General features: G+C 47.8%; 1 protein-coding gene across 1 annotated transcript; it reads left to right on the forward strand.

The window, feature by feature from the left end:
- Nucleotides 1-71: 71 nt before the first annotated feature.
- Nucleotides 72-17,341, forward strand: LOC126543980 (zinc finger protein-like 1 homolog). Its single transcript, XM_050191156.2, has 6 exons — nt 72-369; nt 640-751; nt 1,519-1,724; nt 9,473-9,650; nt 13,554-13,680; nt 15,422-17,341. The coding sequence occupies exons 1-6, from the start codon at nt 268-270 to the stop codon at nt 15,639-15,641; spliced, it is 945 nt and encodes a 314-aa protein (XP_050047113.1). The 5' UTR covers nt 72-267; the 3' UTR covers nt 15,642-17,341.
- Nucleotides 17,342-18,502: the final 1,161 nt, after the last annotated feature.

Genomic DNA, 18,502 nt, shown 5'->3' on the forward strand with positions numbered 1-18,502 from the left:
TTTAGGCAAGGTAATTTAAGGCGAGAACTGTAAATCTGAGTGCTTAACTGTGGCTAAACATCGGGGCGCCACCGAAACTGCACGGTCGCTGCCAGCTCAAGTCGTGGCAAAGTGCGAGCTATGACAGCGACTGTTTCCGGCCTTCCACGAATGTAGCTTTAAAAAAATATTATTATCATAATCGCAGTCCCTGGCCCGTCATCTATGAACTTCTAGTCGAAGTTCGTCTCGGCGGAGCAGCGTTTAAACCCTGGGGAGAACGCCACCATGGGTCTGTGCAAGTGCCCTAGAAAGAAAGTGACCAACCAGTTTTGCTACGAACACCGCGTTAACGTGTGCGAGCATTGCATGGTGGCCCAGCACCCTACGGTGAGCGAATGTTCGTCTGCGGTTAACTGCGTTTCTTTTTAAAGACGGGGACGGCGATGTCAGCACCAGCTGGCAGCCGCTTGGCCGCGTTAATTACGCAAGCCATGTTCCTCCACTATGCAATGCGCTTGTTTGCAGGTCTTTTAAGCCCGTGTGTTTCTAGATAAGAAAAAAAAAGAGTAAAGCAGGTTGAGACGTTCGTGCTACGTTTCCGCATGGTGCATAAAAATGTTACGTGCTGAAGGAGCCATCTCGAACATGTATTTGCAGTGCATAGTCCAAAGCTACCTCCAGTGGTTGCAGGACAGCGATTACGACCCAATATGCCAGATCTGCCGCAAGGAGCTCTCCAACGGGACATGCACACGTCTCCTATGCTACCGTAAGTGTTGTCGGCAAATTTATTTGCGGTTGGAGCGAAGTAAATCTTCGCAGGCCACGCCCACATACATGATTGTTGACATGCGCGTCATTGATGACGTCGAAGTTTCGGCAGCCAATACTCTTCAGGAGCGGGAGATCACAAGTCACCCGACGTAACTGAAGTTTCGTATTACTTTTACGTGGGCAACAAGACGAAGCGCTTTTTGAATACAGCAATAGCAATATCGCAATAAGCAATAAAGCAATAGCAATTTTTTCTCATGAGCTTGCACAGGAAGCACACATAAACATTTTGTAGCCATCGTTCTTAAAACCACACTGTCACTTTGAAACCAAAATTTTTGCATGAGAGCACCCTTTTGAGAGCACACTTTTTTGCATATGTGCAGATGTCAGTGCTATGCTTAGACACTTCTCACAGTCTTGAGAGGGGATCATTTGATAACGAGGAGCTGTATTTTGTAATGGTCCTTTTTCTTCGATTCTATGAATTTCTTATCGTTTATCCTCCTGAGTGGTCTATTCTTTAGATAGGGGGGGGGGGGGGCACAGCTTCATACGAGCCAATGAAGGAGTGCAGAAAGAACAGAAAATGAAAAATAACAGAAACACGCGTGGATCGCCAATTCTTGTGGCTCCTAGTTATGCTACATGTCCGCCATTGATTACGTCTTTAATGTGCTAACGTTGGCACATTTGCCTTAACTCACCTGTCACATGGCCTGTGTATCACGCTCCTCTCACGTGCGCAATTTGCCTTCTCAGATGTTTTCCACTGGGCCTGCTTGGACGATTACTGCAAGCGGATGCCCAAGACGACTGCACCAGCTGGCTATGGCTGTCCATCGTGCGGCTCGGCTGTCGTCCCAGCTAGCAACATCGAGTCGCCCGTAGCAGACGCGCTGAATGTGCTGCTCAGGGCTGCTTCCTGGGCCAATGCCAGCCCTTCCGTACCGGAGATCCCACAGCAGGTAACAAACAGGCGCAGCATTAAAAGGACATCACAGACGAATGTCCTACTTTGCTAGAGTGGTAGACTATAAACTTGTGGACAACTTTCTGCGGCAGTGAAGGAAAGGCTACCAGAATTAAGCACACACATGACAGTGCTCCTGAAAATAGTCCCAAAATCTCATTCACGTTAGGTTAAGCTGGTATACAGGAAACATGGATATCTTATTTGCTGCCGACTATACAGTTGAACTTCTCTATAACAATGTCGTGTATGACATGGAAGATATCTTCGTTACGTTAGATATCCATTGTGAGCATATATTCATTATACGCTGACATTGCCAAACAATATTTTAGATCTACTTTGTTATACATGAGAACTCGTTATATCAAATTTTTTTACTGTAGTAGAGTAAGAACATAAAATACAACACTTGGTCTTAAATTTGAATTTTTTTTTTTTGCTGTTCCCTTCCGCACTTTCGCGAATGTGAAGTTGTCACAAGCAAGTTGAACAAAATGTCCAGAAGCTCTGCCCTTTTAGCTTTCACTTCATTGGCACAAGAAGTTGGCTGCGAGTGTAGCACAGAAAACCTCACTAACGAAAAAACATGTTTCTCATACCTGCCAACTATCCCAAATTTTTCGTAAGGCTTACGAATTCGGACTTGTTCTGTGATTTCACGAATGTTGCGTCAGCTTTTACAAGAACTGACTGCCGTTTTTCAAAAAGTTTCTAAGTTGAAAGATGGGGCAGGACAAGATTGCAAAAAGAATGTTAGAGAAGTTGTGGTGGTACCTGTGTCGTCCTCATTAGAACAGCGCAAGAAACCATATTGACACGTGTACTTATCTTTATCGGGCGACCACGTTTCGCCGCTTAACAACTGTAATCGCACAGCGACGGACGCGCCTGCATGTATCTGACGTTTCTGGAAAGTTATCGATGCTTCTACGCGGCTGTCTGTTGTCGCCGAACCTTATGTTATCTGATTTCATCGCCTGACGCGAATGGCGTAGAACATTGTGGAATACGCGCGGGTCCCAGCGATTAGTCTGGAACATTCGAAGACTGCTGTATAAAAGCCGACGCGCTTGACCCGCTGATCAGATTTTCGACGATCGCCGACAGTGTTCGCCGCTATCGTTGTGCTATAAGTGTAGCCTGTTTTTGTGGGCACAGGTTCGCCCAATAAAAGTTAGTTTTGTTCTTCACAGTATTGCTACTGTGTTCTTGAACGTCACCACCACGTGACATCTGGTGGAGGTGCTTTTCGTTCATGTACCGGACGCCCCCGACAAGCCGTGATCCAAGCCCGGACCTCAAAGAGAACACCAACGTAGTCCCGGAGCATCGAGCAAGCCGCCGTCTTCAACAGCTGCCCCCGGAGCACGGACTTTTACCTGAGAAGACCAAGAAGATCGTGGACAAGGCAACCCCAATGGCAGCTCCAGCGTCCCCCATCGTGCTGCAGCAGCCCAGGGAACCTCCGACGTTCCGCGGATCAACATTTGAGGACCCGGAAACCTGGCTAGAGACGTATGAGAGGGTCGCTACGTTTAACAGTTGGGACAGCGACGACAAGCTGCGGCATGTCTATTTCGCACTGGAAGACGCCGCCAGGACCTGGTTCGAGAATCGAGAAGCCACCTTAACGACGTGGGACCTGTTCCGAAGCGGCTTCTTGCAGACGTTTACAAGCGTCGTGCGAAAAGAGCGAGCCCAAGCACTACTAGAAACCAGAGTGCAGCTGCCAAACGAGACGATCGCGATCTTCACGGAAGAGATGGCCCGTCTTTTCCGGCACGCCGACCCGGAAATGTCAGAAGAGAAAAAAGTCCGCTTCCTGATGCGCGGCGTCAAGCAAGAACTTTTCGCAGGACTTATTCGTAACCCGCCGAAGACCGTAGCTGAGTTTTCAGCAGAGGCATCGACGATCGAGAAAACTCTGGAGATGCGCACCCGGCAATATAACCGCCAGGGGCTCACGCCGCAGTACGCCATCCAAGGACTAGATTCCGGCGACCTTCAGGAGACCATCAGGGCCATTGTGCGCGAAGAACTGCGCAAGGTCCTGCCTTCGTCGCAGCCCCAAGTGGCTTCGATCGCCGACATCGTCAAAGAAGAGGTGCACCGATCGCTTGGAGTTCCCGAGCTGCAACCACAATTACCGCAGCCCCAGCCAGAAGCGATGACCTACGCCGCCGTCGCACGCCGTCAAGGTCCCCCGCCGCGACCGCGCCAGGGCCCTGTCACGCCGCAGTTCCGTCGTCCACCGCCGCCGCCGCCAGCACGCCCACCCGTCACCCAGCGTACCTACGCGAGGAAGACGGACATTTGGCGAGCCCCCGACCACCGCCCGCTCTGCTATCACTGCGGAGAAGCCGGCCATGTGTATCGCCGATGCCCATACCGGGAGATGGGACTGCGAGGCTTCGCCGTCAACGCACAGCGCCCGAGGGAAGGTGAACGCCCTCGTGACATCGCCGACTACCTCGCCGCTACTAAGTGGAGCCCTCGACGACCATCCCGTTCGCCGTCACCAGGCCGCTACCTGTCGCCGCAGCGCCGACCATACACTGGCCCAGTCCGAGGCCGGTCCGTCAGCCCATATCCGGAAAACTAAAAGCAGCAACCGATGGAGGTGCGGTTGCTGTTCGTCGAACTGACGAAGATCCTCCGCCGCCGACGAAGACGCCGAAAAGACTATCTCCACGACATAACAACGACGACACACCGCCGTCCCGACGAAGTCTGGCAGGAAAGAACACGCTGACGAAAGACCACCTGACGACGCCACGTACCAACCACAGGTCAACGCGACACAGCCGTGATCCGACGCCAAGGCCTAACTGTAACGCAAGACAAAGAACCACCGACCTCGACGTGCTTCTCGACGGCCACGCAGTCACCGCGTTAGTAGACACAGGAGCCGATTACTCCGTCATGAGTGGACCCATCGCAGCCCAATTGAAGAAAGTTAAGACTGCATGGGAAGGCCCGTTAATTCGGACCGCTGGAGGACACCTCATCACGCCGAGTGGAATCTGCACGGCAAGAATTACCATTCATGACCGGACTTACCCTGCCACCTTCGTTATCCTGCAACAGTGTTCACGAGACGTCATTCTCGGCATGGACTTCCTGAACCAACACTGCGCAATCATCGACCTGAAGTCGAAGTCAATAACGCTGTCGGAAGATGAAGCGATACCGCCGGAGAGCCCTCGTAGTCACCACGCCTTGAGTGTGCTCGAAGATCAAGTGAGCATCCCGCCTCGCTCCAGCATTGTTATTTCGGTCGGCACCGAAACACCCGCTGACGTAGAAGGCGTCATCGAAGGCGACCAACGTCTACTGCTCGACCGTGAAATTTGCGTCGCAAGAGGGATCGCTCGACTGCACGGAGGAAGCACGAAAGTGTTGCTGACAAACTTCAGCCAGGAGTTCAAGCACATCAACAAGGGCACGACGATCGCATACATCGAGGACATTCAGGAAACCAGCGATGCGTTTGTCCTCTCCGATTCTGTCGCATCTACCCCGACGACCGTAGTTCCCGAGCCAGACTTCGACATAAATCCAAGTCTCCCCGTGATTAAGCAGCAACAGCTCAGAAGTCTGCTTCGACGATACAAAGACTGCTTTTGGACGTCGTTGAGGATTCGACAAACACCAGTCGCAAAGCATCGCATAATAACCGAAGAGTGCGCTCGACCACTCCGCCAGAGCCCTTACCGAGTTTCGACGCGAGAACGCGAAGCTATAAGACAACAAGTCGACGAAATGCTGCGTGACGACATCATCCAGCCGTCGAAAAGCCCGTGGGCGTCTCCAGTTGTTTTAGTGAAGAAAAAGGACGGAACTCTACGTTTCTGCGTCGGTTATCGTCGACTGAACAAAATCACGAAGAAAGACGTATACCCCCTCCCACGGATAGACGACGCATTAGATCGGCTCTGCAATGCTAAATACTTCTCGTCAATGGACCTCAAGTCTGGCTACTGGCAAATAGAAGTCGACGAAAGAGATCGCGAAAAGACCGCCTTCATCACGCCAGACGGCCTCTATGAGTTCAAGGTTATGCCATTTGGACTGTGCTCGGCGCCTGCAACGTTCCAGCGCGTTATGGACACGGTTTTAGCAGGACTGAAGTGGCAGACCTGTCTTGTTTACTTGGATGACGTCGTCGTCTTCGCCGGAAATTTCGACGATCACCTTAAGCGGCTTGGGACGGTATTAGAGGTCATCAAGTCATCAGGGCTCACTCTGAAGCCGGAAAAGTGTCGCTTCGCTTATGATGAGCTTCTATTCCTAGGCCACGTCATCAGCAAATCTGGAGTACGCCCCGACCCGCAAAAGACAGCTGCCATCGCAAAGTTCCCGCAGCCAATCGACAAGAAGGCAGTGCGCAGATTCCTTGGCATGTGTGCCTACTATAGGCGCTTTGTCAAGGATTTTTCACGCATCGCGGAGCCGCTAACACATCTAACGAAATGTGATGTGGAGTTCAAGTGGGAAATGCCGCAGGCCGACGCATTTCAAGAACTGAAACGACGCATGCAGTCGCCACCGGTACTTGCACACTTCGACGAAGACGCCGATACTGAAATCCACACTGACGCCAGTAGCCTAGGCCTCGGCGCCGTCCTAGTCCAGAGAAAAGATGGACATGAACACGTGATAGCTTACGCTAGCCGGTCGCTGTCAAAAGCGGAAGGCAATTATTCTACTACCGAAAAGGAATGCCTCGCCATCATTTGGGCTACAGCGAAATTTCGCCCTTACCTCTATGGCAGGCCATTCAAAGTGGTCAGCGACCATCACGCGTTGTGTTGGCTAGCTAACTTAAAGGACCCTTCAGGACGGCTGGCGCGGTGGAGCCTCAGACTACAAGAATACGACATCACTGTAACATACAAGTCCGGAAGAAAACACTCAGATGCCGATTGCCTATCCCGCGCCCCCATTGACCCACCGCCGCAAGATGACGAGGATGACGACGCCTTCCTTGGCATAATAAGCGCGGAAGACTTCGCCGAACAACAACGAGGGGACCCGGAGCTAAAAGCCCTAGTCGAGTATTTGGAAGGGCACACCGACGTTGTCCCTAGGGCATTTAAGCGTGGATTATCTTCGTTCACGCTACAAAACAACCTGCTCGTGAAGAAGAATTTCTCACCAGTCCGCACCAGCTACCTTCTTGTTGTACCGTCAGCGCTGCGTCCAGAAGTACTGCACGCCCTACACGACGATCCAACCGCTGGGCACCTTGGATTCTCCCGGACGCTGTCGAGGATACAGGAAAGGTATTACTGGCCGCGTCTGACCGCCGACGTCGCCCATTACGTCAAGACATGCCGAGACTGTCAGCGGCGCAAGACACCACCGACAAGGCCAGCAGGATTACTACAGCCGATCGAACCTCCTCGCCGACCATTCCAGCAGATTGGGATGGATTTGTTGGGGCCGTTTCCGATGTCAACATCCGGGAATAAGTGGATCGTCGTGGCGACGGACTATCTCACCCGCTTTGCTGAAACTAAAGCTCTACCAAAAGGCAGCGCAGCCGAAGTGGCGAAATTTTTCGTCGAAAACATCCTGCTGCGACATGGTGCCCCAGAAGTCCTCATCACCGACAGAGGAACGGCTTTTACAGCAGAGCTCACCCAAGCCATTCTGCAGTACAGCCAGACAAGCCACAGGAGGACAACTGCCTACCATCCGCAGACGAATGGTCTCACGGAGCGCCTGAACAAAACCCTCGCCGACATGCTAGCAATGTACGTCGACGTTGAACACAAGACGTGGGACGCGGTCCTGCCGTACGTAACCTTTGCGTACAACACGGCGGTGCAAGAAACAACACAGATCACGCCGTTCAAGCTGGTCTACGGTAGGAACCCGACGACGACGCTTGACGCCATGCTGCCGCACGTAACTGACGAAGAGAATGTTGACGTCGCTAGCTATCTCCAGCGCGCCGAAGAAGCCCGACAGCTCGCCCGCCTGCGAATCAGGAGCCAGCAGAGGACCGACAGCCGACACTACAACCTCCGGCGACGCTTTGTCGAGTACCAGCCTGGCGACCGTGTTTGGGTCTGGACCCCGATACGCCGACGAGGACTCAGTGAGAAGCTACTCCGACGCTATTTCGGACCCTACAAGGTCATCCGACGTATTGGCGCTCTGGACTATGAGGTCGTGCCAGACGGCATTTCGCATTCACAGCGGCGCCGCGCACGATCTGAAGTGGTCCACGTGGTGCGCCTTAAACCCTTTTACGGACGCTGACGAACTTCGTCATTTTTGTTCTTTTCTTTGCTACGAGTGCTTTTGTTTATTAACTTCGTTTGTTTGCAGCATCGGGTCGATGCTTTTTAAGAGGGGGGTATTGACACGTGTACTTATCTTTATCGGGCGACCACGTTTCGCCGCTTAACAACTGTAATCGCACAGCGACGGACGCGCCTGCATGTATCTGACGTTTCTGGAAAGTTATCGATGCTTCTACGCGGCTGTCTGTTGTCGCCGAACCTTATGTTATCTGATTTCATCGCCTGACGCGAATGGCGTAGAACATTGTGGAATACGCGCGGGTCCCAGCGATTAGTCTGGAACATTCGAAGACTGCTGTATAAAAGCCGACGCGCTTGACCCGCTGATCAGATTTTCGACGATCGCCGACAGTGTTCCCCGCTATCGTTGTGCTATAAGTGTAGCCTGTTTTTGTGGGCACAGGTTCGCCCAATAAAAGTTAGTTTTGTTCTTCACAGTATTGCTACTGTGTTCTTGAACGTCACCACCACGTGACAATATGCCAGATGGGTATTTGCTTCAAGCAAGTTTGTCAAGACAAGTCCTTGGAGTAGGCTAAATCAGCAAAAGCAATGTCACTGAAAAAGTCACCGCGATTTAAGATCTGTATGTAGCTTTCTCTTCTATTCAAAATTTGCTGCTGCTTGTTTGCTGTGTCTAAAACAGTGAATCATCATAAATAAAATGTGCATGTATTCCTCGAAAAGCTTGTGCTCTAGGTAAACTATAAAAAGATGGGTGCACTCCGCCCCCCCCTTTGTCATGTGTGTGATGTTCTTATTAATTTTAAAATTCATGGGTTGTCAGGTGTGTGTTTATTAAAGGCTACAGACTGCCCGAGAAATTTGCTGAACATGCATCGCCAACATGGTAGCACAGTTTGGCAACCTTTTATTGTGCGAAACCCTCCCCTCCTGCACCGAAAAATAATTACCACAAAAGATATTGTAAAGCAGACGTTTGTGCAGACTACAGACATGTGAATATACTAATGCTAGACATAAATGGAAGCCAAAATATAGTCAACTAGAAAAGCACAGCTTTTGTGTTACACGCCTGCTACTGAACTCTTGCATCGCATATGTGCTTGGTGCATCATGTCAAGTTCTTACCCTTCTTCACAGTGGTGTCTTTGTGGGACTTGCCAAAAAGAATGTTTAGTAGTCGTGAACGGACACCAACGTGCACTGTTTGCCACACACAGACACCGTACCTACGATATCTGTATATCCTGCTATGTTCACTGCCTTGTATTCATTTTATGTTCCTGTTTGTAACTGCTGCTCATGTCATGGGGTTGAGAACTTGTCAGGCTGCCTAAACTGTTCCTTTTATTTCTCACTCTTTTCGTATACCTGCGACATGAATAAATGTTGATTGATTGATTGATTTGATGTGGAGGTGGAAAAGCTTAAACTGGTCACAAACGGAGCTGTCGCATTGCAGGCGCAGCCTCCGGGACCACAGGGCGACCACCGCCAGGCCAGCGCAAGCCCCGCAATGTCGTTATCCCAGTCAGCACCTCCACCATGGCGCGCACAAGGCATCGCACCCAGCACAGTACCACCCCAGCACACGAGTATGGCTCCCGAAAACAGCGTCAACTACGGCACCACCGCCAACAGTACGTGGCCCAGGCGTCGCAAACTCCTCGCTTCGAGACCTTGTTATCGGTTCGACACTCCGCACTGTGTCTCATACAGGCACACCTGCCAGCTCCTCAGAATTTCTAGTGAAGTTTATTGAATTTGGGCTGACGTAATTGCCTGCACATAAAAACACAAGGAGTCGTTGACAGATATTCACCAGCTGGAAATTCTAGTAAATTTGTACCCCTGTACAATTTTAACAAATCTTGCATCAAGTTCTAAAAAAAAAAACACATTTTTGCTCCAAACAAAGCTTTAAAGGCGTTAAAGGATGGGTTGGCGCAATATTGCAAAAAATGCATACAAAAAAAAACATTGTGACGTAGTACCTGCGCATTCCTGTTGTGGCAGCACAGGTTGCCATTAGATGAGAGGAGTACCTGCTACGAGCAAGTTTATCCAGACAGGTTCCCGAAGTAGGCGAAATGGGCAACAGCAAAGTCGCTCTAAAGGTCACTCATTGTATATCATTGTACATAAAGTACACGGCGTGTGCTCAGTGCAAAATTAAAAAGAATGCATGCTGCTATCCCAATGCCATGTATTCTTGTCATGCCAGTGGGATTTTTACTAATCTTAGAATGTATACAGGCTGGCAGGTATGTATGTAGCAGGTAACACTGCGGAGGCTGGGGCAACTCTTCCCACAATCTGCATTAGCAATTGAAAAATATGGCATGCGCTATGCGACATCAAAAAATTGCACTGTGATACATAATTTAATGCAAAATTGTCACATTGTAGTGATGGTGAACAAACACCGTGGCACAATGCAAGCCACAGAACGGACTGTTTATTGGGTAAACCGGTGCCCAGCAAAACAAGTAGCACAACGATGGCGGCGAGTGCATTCGTTGATCTCTGGAAGTCTGATCTGCAGGTAAAGCGCGTCGGCTTTTATACGTGACTCGTCGAAGGTTCCAGAGTAATCACTAGTGCTCGCATACCTTTCAGAAAGTACAGCCATTATTTCATTTGCGCACACAATTTGATTACACGAGGTTTGGTGAGCGCGTAGACAACAGATAGAATCAACGACAACATTTGAGCAAGTTGCAAATCATGCAGGCATGCTGAGCAATAACTTTAAGCTGTTAGCGGGTGAAATGCGGTCCTTAGAAAACGTATAAACAAGTACACATGTCAGTGTGCTAGTTACAATCTACGAAGCAATTGTCAGACTCCGCCGATAATATTAACTAAAGAGCATTGAGCGGAGCAACGTATTTGTACATTTGCCCGGCTGCCACCATTGTAATGCTTCGACAGCGTACCCACTGACATTTGTGACGAAAATATGTGACAAATGGCCCGAAGAAAAAAAGAAAAATGGTGGACACAGGATGCGACTTCTGATTGCCAGCTGAAAGTTTTGTTGCATGGGACATGGTAGTACGTACTGTCGTGGGCAAATGAGACGAAAGCAAGCTATAGCTAACCACATAACACATTCCTCCATTTCCACTACTGCCACTTTGTGTAATTTTGTAATTAGTATTGGCATCATTTGTTTGGCCTTTGTGCTTGATTTGGGGCCTACGCCAGCTTTGCTTACCAGATGAGTAGTGGTGATAAATCCTCCTCTCGAGTAGTAACTTGTAACAGGTGTTCTACTTTGTAAATTCTTGTTCTAATTTATTTTGTCCATAATAGCACAACAGTGCTCAACTCAAGTTTTAATTTCAGTAGACAGGTGGTGCTGCGTGCTTGATTTGAATTGGCGCAACACTTTCCGGTGGAGCCGGATAATTAGAATCTCTTGCAAGCAGTTTAACAAAGGACATGTATTTTTAATGTGCTGTGCTATCACGATATGATATTCTATAAAGTGAAACAGTGCAACTAAAGGAGGATGAAGGAAGAATACACCACGGGACAAGTTACCTCTGGTGGTCGTTTGCTTCATCGTCCCGACTTAGTTTGCACTGTTTTAGTCTACTCTGAATGTCAACAAACTAACCTTTGCCTATAGATAATGATGGTCCAGTTGACACTGCATTAAAAGGAACGTTTATCTCGGCAAGCTGCTATCTAAATAGATAAGTTTCGCTTGGCATCCACTGCATCAAATTTAACAAAGTTTATTGCATTTATAGGAATAACGGAAAATTTATCGACTGTAAGAAGCAGATATTTTATTTAGACTACCATTATTTTTCTTTCTTGTAAAAGTTATAGAAAACTGGAAAATTAGAGAACTGAAACATGAGGTTTACGACTGTAACTCGCCATTGGAAAGTGGCACCGCAATTCTTTAAGGTGCATCTATTAATACATCTAAAGCAGATGAAAATGATGTATCTCCACGTTGCTCTGAAACGTACCACAAATTTGTGAACAGGACTTTTGCAACATCCTCGTAAGTACTGTAACAATTTCACATAGCTTGTAAACTAATACCCCTGTCACACGGCACATGTAATGTCATTTGCAGTGAATGTGATTATGTTTTAATGCCATTTTTGTTGCTGCTACATGGGCATAGTGAATGACATTTACAGCTGATGGCATTCGACCATTGAACGAGTTTCTCAAACTCATGCAAGAGCGACTTGTGTAATCTCAATAACAGGGGCTTGGCGAAATATTACGAAATCGATAAGTTAAAACGAAATGTAATCAGAATAAAGGCTGTAATAATTGCTGTTAGGAACTTCTGAATAATTTTATGATGTACAGCACGATCGTTAAAGTCGTTTGTGCAGCCATATTCTTGTTCCCAGTATTCGACAGGACGCTAGCACCTCTTGTCGGCCATGTTTACAAATGCTCATGTGCTTTTTTTTTCATTTCTGAATATTGTTTTCAAAGTGTTGCCGCACTAAAGCCTATTCACTAACCACAGAAGCCAACTCTGCAGCTTCATCCGCAAAAAATGAGAAGTGAAAAGTGCACTGGACCAACGACGGGACGTGCTGCTGAAAGTGTGGGAAGACCACCTCACTGATTTGTGCAGGGCGAAGCGCAACCTGAAAGTGTACATGTCGATTGCCAAGTGCCTGCTTGCGCCAGGTGCCGATAAACATTGGCATCAATTGCGAATGCCATTTTGTACACCCGTGTAGACAGGGAACACAAGACTGCAATGACATTCGGTATGAATGTCATTTACAGTGAATGACATTACACATGCCGTGTGACAGAGGTTCTCGCTTCTTTTGCTGCACAGCGCACTTCTGCTGACGGCATCATGTGCGAGCTGTTCTGTTTGTCTCATTTCTCGCAGCACACGATTTTGCACACTGTACACGAGGACACTTGACTAGCGGTATAAGTCAGTGCTACACGAACACTGAGGCAGACACGAGCGGATCACAGAGCATGATCGCACGCTGGAACACGATAGAAAATGGCGTAGTTTCGGTGTCAGCACGCGCAACTGCACGACATGGGAACAAGCATACGAAACGAAAGTACATCTCTCTTGCTGCAGTGTGAAGTGAAACAAATACACACAGACATTCTGTTAGTGTATTTTATTATTTCTCTAAACATTAATTTGTCTATTCAAGCAACAGATTAAAGAAATAACAGATGGTGCCTTGAATAATTCTCGAAGTCACGAGTCACTAAGAGCGACGTCACAGCAAAGGCACATCTATGTAGGCGCACTAGCACGTATATGTCAGCCCTCCGACTTGGAGCGCAGCATCCGCGAGGAGAAGGGGAAATGGTGTTCAGTTTGAAATTTCAGCTCTTTTCGCGGCATGTAGCATACTTAGCAAGCACGATCGTTAGCGCGCATTGTATGCATGGTGCTTGTCAGCTCAATGTGGCCAGACCTGGTGAGGGGTTCTTTAAAGTTGGTTGCTTCTGGTGTTGAGCGATACCATTTCAATCGTGTAATTTTTCTTTCGTGATTACCATTTGTGTTACAGGCAACATGACATCATCACGGAAGATATTCACTGCAACTCAGGGCAACTTCGTCACGTCCGCCCCGGACTACGATGAGGACAAGTACAAACGACGGTCCGGATTCGAGCTTCTGTCACGGTGGATCAAGTACGTGCTCATGCTCATTGCTATCATGCCGGAACTTTGTCTTACAAAAGTTGAAAAGTATTGCCAATAATTTGGGAGAGCGTGCGCAACTCTTGGCTTTTACAAGTTAAGACAGTGGACAGTTTCCAGTGTTGTCTAACTTCTGCATGGTTTTTGGCTCACTGCTGCCCATGTGCATGGTGGTGTGCTGTGGGACGAGGGCTGGTACGGTATTCTCAGTCCATCACTTTCAGGGATGCAGTTGTGTTCGCAGCATTTTATGTGACTTGGCACCAGACATGTCGGCCTCTATGTGCAGAAGCGTTCCTAGCACTGTGTGAACATTGCTGTCACCTGAAAGTGTCCGGCAAGGCACGTGAAACCCCATGAACGTGATTGTATCCATGAAAGTGATCTACTGAGACTGCAAACTGTTTTTTCTTTCTTACTTTCGGTAGAGAAGGCAAAGTAAGGGCCTCGTTGTGCCCTGCAGCCAGCAGGAGGGGTTGTTCAAAGCCGAGGCAGAAAAATAATTAAGTTCAATTTTTTTGGTGCTGCAGGCCAGAACAGCAGTCGGCTTTTCCTGTGTATATATCTGAAAAGGATTTTAAAATTGATGGTCTGCAAGACACTTATTTAAATACATGCTAGTAAAAGCATTAAAAGTTAGTGCAGGAGATTTAATGATTTGGGAATATTTAAGGCACTTTCATATGGAACCAGTGGTAATCACTAAATGTTGATTGATGAAAAGGTATGTTGAAATTGTGAAGTGTGGAAAAATAATCCCATATCTTACGTTCGTGTTATGTTCATAAAATTGACTGGTGCCGAGTGCACCAAATAAAGCTGTTAGTTGCGGTATTTAAGGCGGAGACCAATGCATGTGTTAACAGTGACGGGAATGACTGAGCACATTTTGTCCATTGTTGGCAAACCACTTTTGCAGAAATACGCTAGGTGGATAACGCCATCCACTGGGCTGTAGCGCAAAGATGCAAAGGAAACCAATGTGGTTTTTTCTGCACAAAAAAAGCTTCGCACTTTAATAAGAATTCATCCTGGTCTGTGGATCGAACTCAGGACCAGCGACTTCCTGAGGCTGTTGGTCTGCCACCCAAGCTAACTGGTAGGGTAGCAGACAGACCGTCAGAGGCTGAATTAATCGACAACTCGAAGTGTAGCGTCATTGAATACTTGCGGGACTATTGCACCTCTAGCTTGAACCCGTTACTATACTTTCTGTGACAACTTTCTGTGCCGCTGAAGGGAAAGGTACATGGGCGGAGCTTCTGCACATGTCATCTGTGCACATGTCAAATATTATGGCCGCGTATGACAGTGCTTTTGATATTTTAGAACTGCTACTGCAGCAGTGTAGCTTCCACGCGCAATGGTTTCACATTTTCCCGAACCTAGAAGACAAAAGCAGAAAAAGAGAACTCAGATTTAGCACACTGCGGTGTATTTTGTCTCGTATTCCTGTTGTATGTAACTTGTTTATCTCTTTTCTCCAGCTTAAACTAACGTGAATGAGAATGTGGGACTTTGTTTTAAGAAGCACTGTTTCTTGCATGTGCGTTGCCTCCATAGCTCCTCTTTCACTCCCACAGAAAGTCGTCCGTAGAAATCCGTAGAAAATCAGTAGAAAGCTCTTGGCTGTGGGTCCAAACAGCTTTTATAACTGCATTGTAAGAACTGTAAAGATCAAGTCGAATTGAATTACCATTCTTGCTGAAAACACTCTTGCCTCTTCCCTTAGATCACGGACAATAATGGCGGGCAGTCATAGACGAGACCCGCACACGTTCCTGAAGCGCTGGGTCGTCCTGTCCATCCTCATTGTCCTCGGGCTGTTCACCGTCGTCTACTTCCTCTTGCACTGGGGCCGTGCGGCAGCAGAGTCGGATCCGCTGCTAGATCCCCGGCTCAATCCGGACATTAGGGTCAACGATGAGCCTCGCGTCGTGGAGCCGCGCTGAAGGAAACATAGCGGCGTAGGCCGTGCGCGAGTGTTTCTGTCGTCGCGGGAAAATAAAAGAGCTTGGGGATTTAGGCAGCATCGGTCTGTGCATTTCGGCCAGCCAGTGCCACCGTGAAATGTATATACCGGGTCTTTGTAAGCCTAACTGGCGGTGCTTTTTGGGGGGTAGGGTAGTGGACAGTGCTTTCAGTGAGTGTGTGTGTGGTCAGCGGGTAATAAAATGCGATAGACCGAGCACGTGGCCTTAGGTGTCGATTCTGGACCACGTGATGGGCGTGCTGGATGACGACTTTTTCACTCCGGCACAGTTTAAGGTAGTGCTTCCAAAACTGCCGCTCCGTGGATCGGCTCAAATGCAACTAATTTCGTTGAGACCCTCCTGCGCGCAAGCGCACATACCTATGTGATTTTTGTCTTTGAGAATCGCAGAACTCGCGCCTAAATTTCATCATGGAGTTCAGAGTCCTGCTAAATTAGTTAAAGAAGAAAATGCGCTCAGTGATGGCTCCTCGTAATGAATTAAAGTGTGAGTGTTTATATTTTTTCTAACAATTTTATGATGAACAACATTAGGATGCCACCCTTGCTCTTCATTAGATAATTCACTTGTTCACAACAGGTTCAGTGTTAGACTGCTTCAAAACTACCCTTGATAAATCTGTTGTGGCTTGAGGTGCAATTGTGTTCGCACCCACTAAAGTACTGTATATATAGTTAGCTAGCAAATTGCAGAACACGAGTTCGACAACCAATGCGAATTTTTGTTCCGATTTACACACGTTTATGGCCAAACGCACACCTTGCCACCCCGCAGTATGTAGTCTAGGCAACACACTCTTGTTATTTCTTTTGTCGCCGACACCAAATTAACGAGTTTCTTGTGCAAGCATTTTGCTAGCGTGCAAATTTGAGAGGGCGAGAAAGTAATCTTATATGAGCACTTGGAACTCTCTTGAAAAAAGTTTACACCCTTTGGGGCTTATTTTGTCCCATGGCAATAATCGTCATCTGCCTTGCTTGCATTTCCTTTCTTGAAAAATTCGGCGCTCGCTACTTTCCTGTCGAGAATGCCGTGTCACGCTGATAATGGGCATGCCCTTTGTTACCTGGAAGTACTGGGCTTGCAGTGTTAAAGAAAGTAAAAGCAAGCAAGACAGATGACGATTATTGTTGTGGGGCAAGATGCACCCCAAGGGGGGCAAACTTTATTAAGAGTGAAGGGTTAGGCTTAAAAAGAAAAAAAAAAATCAGTTAGGCATGGCTCTTTAACCAGGATGACCACAGAGGCCAAGGACTGCAAGAAAAAAAAAAAATGCTAATCCCAGAAGTACCCAGTAGCAAGCACTTACTTGCCAGCTCTTTCATTTAGGTAGCTTTGTTGTATATTAAAGGGTTTGAGAATATCTGTTCCGATATAGTCCAGTAAAATTTTTGACGTGTTGAATCTCCTGAAACGTGCTAGTTATATTCTGTTTAGGGTCCTGCTCAACAGCAAGGGCTTCACGCTCACGCACACCCACACAGAAAAAGATAAACTTGGCGCATTTGCCTGCAGTTCACTGCTTGTTTTGTACCGTGTATGCCGAAAGTGTGGTCTTTACAAGCCATGTTTCTGTGTTCTAATCAGTGATGCTTCTTTTTTTGCCTGTGGATTGAAATAAATGATTTTTCGGCCAGCTTTCAGTGGTGGTCGTCTAAAATTTGGAGGAATTTTTGGAGCAGACAAAATGTTGTTCTGGAGCAGTTTAGGAGCAGCCACACCAACATTTTGGAGCAATTCCGGAGCAGAAAAATTGGTCTTCTTGGAACATTTGGAGTAGTACAGCAGTAATCTGTAGCCATTTGGCGAAGCTTACTATTACTGTGCAATCACTAAGTGTTGCTCAAGAGTGAAGCAAGACTTGCCTTCCCACAGACAGTATACCATGCGCGGTATGTTGCAGACATCTTTATTTGGGTGGGCAAGGAACCTGGTTTTGCAAACATTTAAATAAAATTTCGTACGCTAATGAGAACAAGAATATGCGCCTGGGCGCTAGACAGACATAAAATTACAAATGAGCTAGAACAATTTGCGCCATCAGGCACAAGACAAGTGATGGCAAATGTCTTGTGTGCATTCCAAATAACAGATGCTTTGATAAGCTTTGACAAGACAAAATGTGTATTACGCCCAATAACAATGCTAGAAGCTTGACAGACTAATCATCTATGTATGGCGCCGAAATATGAGATGCCTCCGCACGGTGTGTCGCAAAGATTGTGATGGCGGTTGAGAACAACGTTCGTACCATCCCACCTACTATTACGCCCAATAACAATGCTAGAAGCTTGACAAGAGACTAATCATCTATGAATGACGCCGAAATACGAGATTCCTCTGTACGGTGTGTCGCAAAGATTGCGATGGCGGCTGAGAACAACGTTCGTGCCATCCCACATACTTGCTTTCGTTGCGTGGCAGTTTGTCGCTTCCAGTGTGTCATGTGACCTCTGCGAATAGATACAAGTTGATTCAGCATAAAACCAAACTTTTGTCGCCGATACCCAACCAATCTTTCGAAGCGCTACCTTGCCCCCAAGGGCTCAAATTGCCACAGGCACGTCTGAAATAGCTATGAAGGCCTGCCAGTACACTTATCAGGCATATCGGTGCTCGTACTGTGACGGGAGACGTCGGGTACACTCGTGTCCCGTGACAATTGCGTTTTGGTGTGCAGCTTCACTGTGCAACACTGCTATATTGAGGCAAAGCTGACTTTCGGAAACCGGAATTATGCAACACGTCGTGCTTTCCGAGCTTCGAAGCCATTGCTAACAGCGGCAGATTGTTTTAATGACAACACAGCACCGAACAGC

The sequence above is a fragment of the Dermacentor andersoni genome, chromosome 10, assembly GCF_023375885.2.
Source record: "Dermacentor andersoni chromosome 10, qqDerAnde1_hic_scaffold, whole genome shotgun sequence".
NCBI lineage: Eukaryota > Metazoa > Arthropoda > Arachnida > Ixodida > Ixodidae > Dermacentor > Dermacentor andersoni.